This window comes from Monoraphidium neglectum, assembly GCF_000611645.1.
Source record: "Monoraphidium neglectum strain SAG 48.87 unplaced genomic scaffold scaffold02138, whole genome shotgun sequence".
NCBI classification, from domain to species: Eukaryota; Viridiplantae; Chlorophyta; class Chlorophyceae; order Sphaeropleales; family Selenastraceae; genus Monoraphidium; species Monoraphidium neglectum.
In genome coordinates, this window is record NW_014011490.1 from 1 (window position 1) to 4,462 (window position 4,462).

A 4,462-nucleotide genomic window follows, 5' to 3' on the forward strand; every position below is an offset into this window, starting at 1 on the left:
TTCAAACACTGCACATGCGGCCGCCACTGAACACCCGCTGCGCATGGTCTCGCTCTGTGCTACCCCCCTTTCCTGGTGTCTGTCAGGGCTCCAACGCCGCCAGTCAGAAGATTTCCATGACGGCCCCTGTGCTCGCCAGGGTTCAGTCGGGTGCGCATCAGGAGGGTCGGGTTGAATGCAAGGGGAGCCAAGCCACAACAGCACGCTCTGTGGTGTAGTGGTTGTAGCCCTCAGTGCCCTTTGCACAAGGCCCATATGTTGCTGAACCGAGGCTGAAACATGAAACCAACCGCCCTCGGCAGGCAATGTGACTGTTGGGTTCTACAACCCTTACAAGTACCAGGTGCGGGCTTGTTGAGGCACGGAAGGGCAACAACCCAGACTCGCCTCGCTGGAGTCTGCCTGAGCCCTGAGGGGGCTGATCGCCATGAATGGCCGGCCGAGACTCCGTGCTTAGAAGCCTGGCGCGCTCTCTTTGAGACGGCTTTTCTGAACCCCTCGCCTCTCACAGCGCCCGCTGCTCCTACTGAGCCGCCTCTCTATCCCCATTCACAATGCCCACCCCTCCCCCACAACCCCACAGGGCCCTACGGGCAGCGCCGCCCCCGCCCCGACGGACCCCAGTGTCTACATCCAGCAGCTGCCCTCCCTGGAGGTCTACGTCCTGTGTGAGCCCCCGCTGGACGCGCCCCTTGGACGCTTGCGCACCCCCATCCATGGCACCCTGCATACTCACCCTCGTGGCCCCTGCCCCACACAACAATTTCGCTGGAGCAGCCCCGCTGTCGTGCACGGAACCCGGCCCATGCGTTCCGCAACCAAAATGGGGAGCGGGCAAGCAAGGAGCTGTGCGGAAAACCTGGCGCCCGTGGTCAAATCAGGGGTAGCCTGCTTGCACCAGTCGGTACGTGCCTCGCCTCTAGACTCCCGCCGCTTGCTGAAGCCGCTCACCGCCTCACCTTGCCGTCCTCCACCAGCCTACGGCGGCTTGACCAGCTCCGCCACCCAGAAGCAGAAGCGTGATGAGCTGGCGGCCGCCCTCAAGGCCGCCAAGCTGCCCTTCGACAGCTCGACCTGGTTCACGGCCGGCTACGACGCCCCCTACCAGCTGCTCAACAGGTGGGAAGCGACGGCGCCTTCCATGTACGCGCACGTGTAAAAAATGCCCAAATGCGTTCATGCGGGCGGTTGTGTGCTAAGCGTGAGCTTGGTCAAGCGCGCCTGCCCGCGTTCGTGCATGAACAGCGTATACAGTAAGCGCTTGTGCACGTTGCACCCCCGTGCTTCTGCGCTCGTCCGGTTGGCAACCTGGGCTCTCGACAGCCCTGCACACACCAACGTCCTCAGCTCCATGGCCCCAGATAAGCCTGCCTTCCTCCCACTCTCCCTGCCAACAGGCACAACGAGGTCATGATACCCGCGACACCTGTGGCGCCTGCGGCACCAGCCACTGCCCCTGCAAAGGCTGTTCCCGCCGCCGCCGCCAAGGCCAGCCCGGTCGCCGCGGCCGCCAAGGCAGCGACCGCTTCCCCTGCTGCCAAGCCAGCTCTGACCTCCCCCGTGGCCAAGCCCGCGGCCGCCGGGCGTAAGCTCAAGCTGTGAGGGCCACGGCACCTCTACCGGCGGCGCTACTGACGAGATGCAAGCACGCGGGTGCACACGCGACCGACATGCGCGCTCGTTCTTTTGCCTACGCACGTCCTCTTCACACAATTTGCTTATCCATGATCCTTCTTGGTTTCATTGCGAGCTGCCATCTGGCACACATCCGTGAGATAAACACGTGCAGGGCAGAAGTGGATTGGTAGGGCTTTGTCTTGTTGCAAGCGACTGGATTCCACGGCTGGGCGTGTCTGGGACTTTGATTTGATGAGCCACCGTGCCCAGTTCTTCCTCCAACCTGGCATATCAAAGGGACTTGATCGCCAACGCGTACTTCACCTGCATCTTTCTGGGAGGCATTTGTTTGGGTTGTAGCCTGGCTGGCAGCCCACGGGGCCGCACGTTGCAGGCAAAGACAGGGCAGGGCAACACAGTTCACGACAAACTCCTGGGGTCTACTACTTTACTGTCCGCATCAGGCGTCTCGCTCATGCCTTGCGTTGCAGATATCTGTTGCAGCAACGTTGAAGCGCAAGAGGGCTTAATTTGTGGCACAACTTTGGGGGGTAACAATGTTGAATTGATCTACGGTGCTGGGGATCAAAAATGCTGCGCAGCTTGATGGACGCACACAAGGCTGTTGCGCGACAGTGGACGAAGCCAACGCAACACAGCGGGGTGGGACTTAGTAGGAACATGGAGCAGTGGGGAAAACCAACGCCCCCAGGATAAGATGTGTTGAATGCATGTGCTGGGTGTCGGCAAACATGCGCAATTGCACGAGTTGACCGTGGATATGTTGACCGCACAAGTTGACAAGACAGATGTTGGTCAGATCAGCATCCAAAGCACAAGCCGGTGATGGCAGGAAAGGCGTAGCGGTTGGATCAAGCATTTTCATTTGAGTCCCAAATTTCATGACAATAGCGACGGCCCAAACCATGTTTTGCAGGGTGCTTGGCAGCCACACTTGAGGACTCGCAGCCAGGCTAGATAGGTCAACGCAGTAACTAAAGCACAGGAAACCACAATACGCTTACGTGATGTAGGGGTGTGTGCGGGCCAGTAGGTGTAGGGGGTGCCTCTAGGTGCAAGGATGTCACCATATATGGCCTTGTGCCTCCTCAAAAAAGCAACCTTCAACGGGTTGGTGCTTATGTTGAATAACGTGATTGGATCAAGGGAGTCAAACATGGCACCTGGACTACCAACTCCGCCGGCAAAGAATAAATTTGAGGGTGAAAATGACCCATATGTGACTAGATGCATGGCGTACTGGGCCCAGAAGCAGTACTGGTGCATCGGATGCTGCATCGTACAGTACTGTATGCTGTGCTTTTTCAGTTGACGGCTGGCCGCGTCACAGCGACTCATGACCCTTGACAACGTAGCCTGGCTTATAGGCAGACGCGGAACCGCCAAAACCTACTGCATAAGAGTTGTTGTGAGCAGTACAGTGTCCCTGCGTGTGTTCGAACCAGCCACCGCGACGACGAGGCAAGCGCCCCGATCGAAACAACAGCAAGCGCGGGACCATAGCACGGAAGATTATCATAAAGTTCATCCTTGTAGCTTATTCAAAGCTGCCTTGGCAATCGCGTCGATCTGCAGAGAGCCCGCCGACCTTGGATCGATCAGGTGAGCGGCCCAACGCACCCTACCAACAAAAAAGGCAGTAGTTGTTTCAAGTATGCGCACCTGGCTACTGTGATCCTGCACTGCTTGTCGTGCGCATGGCGCTAGCACTGCCTTGCAGGCGAATGACGCTGCTGCTTGGCCGTGCCTCCTGTGCAATTCAGCCCAGCTGCGGGCTTGACCTGCGGCGCAAGTCAGCAATACCCAAGCCCCAATTTGGTAGGAGTAACAGCATATGAGCGCAGCAACTGGTCGCAGCATGACGAGTGGAAGGCTGCCACATGTGCCTGTCATCAGCGGAACTCTCATGCAGCGGCTATGCATCTTGCTGGCTGGCGCTGCTTTAGTGATGCTCCTGGCCAGTGCGCTCGTTGGGTTTATGGACGCGCGGAGGTTGGATGAGAAGCAGCGCCTTGATCAGGCTGCACAGGTGAGCAGCTGCATCAGCACAGCGCATCATTGCGTGGGCTCTGTTGTCTCAGGGCGGCCGTGCTGTGGTTCTGAGCTCAGCTGTTTGTTGAATAGCCTGTAACTGGCTGCACAAGCATGCCCCAACACACCCACACAACTTTGTGCGTGGCGCAGCAGAACCTGACCCTTCACCGCATCGCTGGCGAACTGGCAGTAGTCCGGTCGCAGCTACAGGAGCTGCAGGGGTGCGTGGGTGCGCGGCAGGCAGGGATGTTGGCTGATGACTGCATCATGACAGGGCACCTGGCCCGTGTGCAGCAGGAGATACAACGCAAGATGCAGGAGCTGATTAGCAAGAGCATGTCCGTTTTGGCCAGTCCTGCAAGCCATGGGTCGCCCAATCACGAGGCTGCACACTGATCACAACCGCTGCGCGCAATACAGGATGGTGAACCCCGCCAGCCTCGCTATCGGGGATGGCGTGGTCGGTCCCATCAAAATCAACGGCGAACGTGCGTTGGTGCATGCAGGGTCTAGATGTTGGGGTGCGGTGCAGTCCGGCCAGTCTCAGCAGCCTGCCAATTGCTGTGTTCGCGCCAGGCACCTACTTCTCCTGCCACCACTCTGCCAGCAGATTCTTACTCTGATTGGGGTGGCGCTTTGCTGATACACACTCTGCCTCGAAGACACAGGCATAATATTTTATGACTGTATAATTGCGTCTCCATTTGCCCGTCCTCTCCTCATGCACACGCACGCTCGCGAGCGCACACGCGCGCGCCCACACGCACGCATGCACGCACGCACGCGCGCA

General features: G+C 58.8%; 2 protein-coding genes across 2 annotated transcripts in view; both read left to right on the forward strand.

Moving 5' to 3' along the window:
• Window positions 1-116: 116 nt before the first annotated feature.
• On the forward strand, window positions 117-1,602 carry MNEG_9988 (heme binding protein 2; the record flags this gene model as incomplete). Its single annotated transcript, XM_014041538.1, has 5 exons — window positions 117-150; window positions 303-343; window positions 584-668; window positions 978-1,119; window positions 1,398-1,602. 5 exons carry the CDS (start codon window positions 117-119, stop codon window positions 1,600-1,602), a joined length of 507 nt encoding a protein of 168 aa, XP_013896992.1.
• Window positions 1,603-4,093: 2,491 nt separating this feature from the next.
• The window catches only part of MNEG_9989 (hypothetical protein), a gene marked incomplete at both ends in the record, with an annotated part of 4,410 nt that continues 4,041 nt past the window's right edge, over window positions 4,094-4,462 (forward strand). The window contains one exon of the mRNA XM_014041539.1: window positions 4,094-4,160. Within this exon, the coding sequence (XP_013896993.1) occupies window positions 4,094-4,160 (67 nt within the window). The remainder of the gene's footprint in view (window positions 4,161-4,462) is intronic.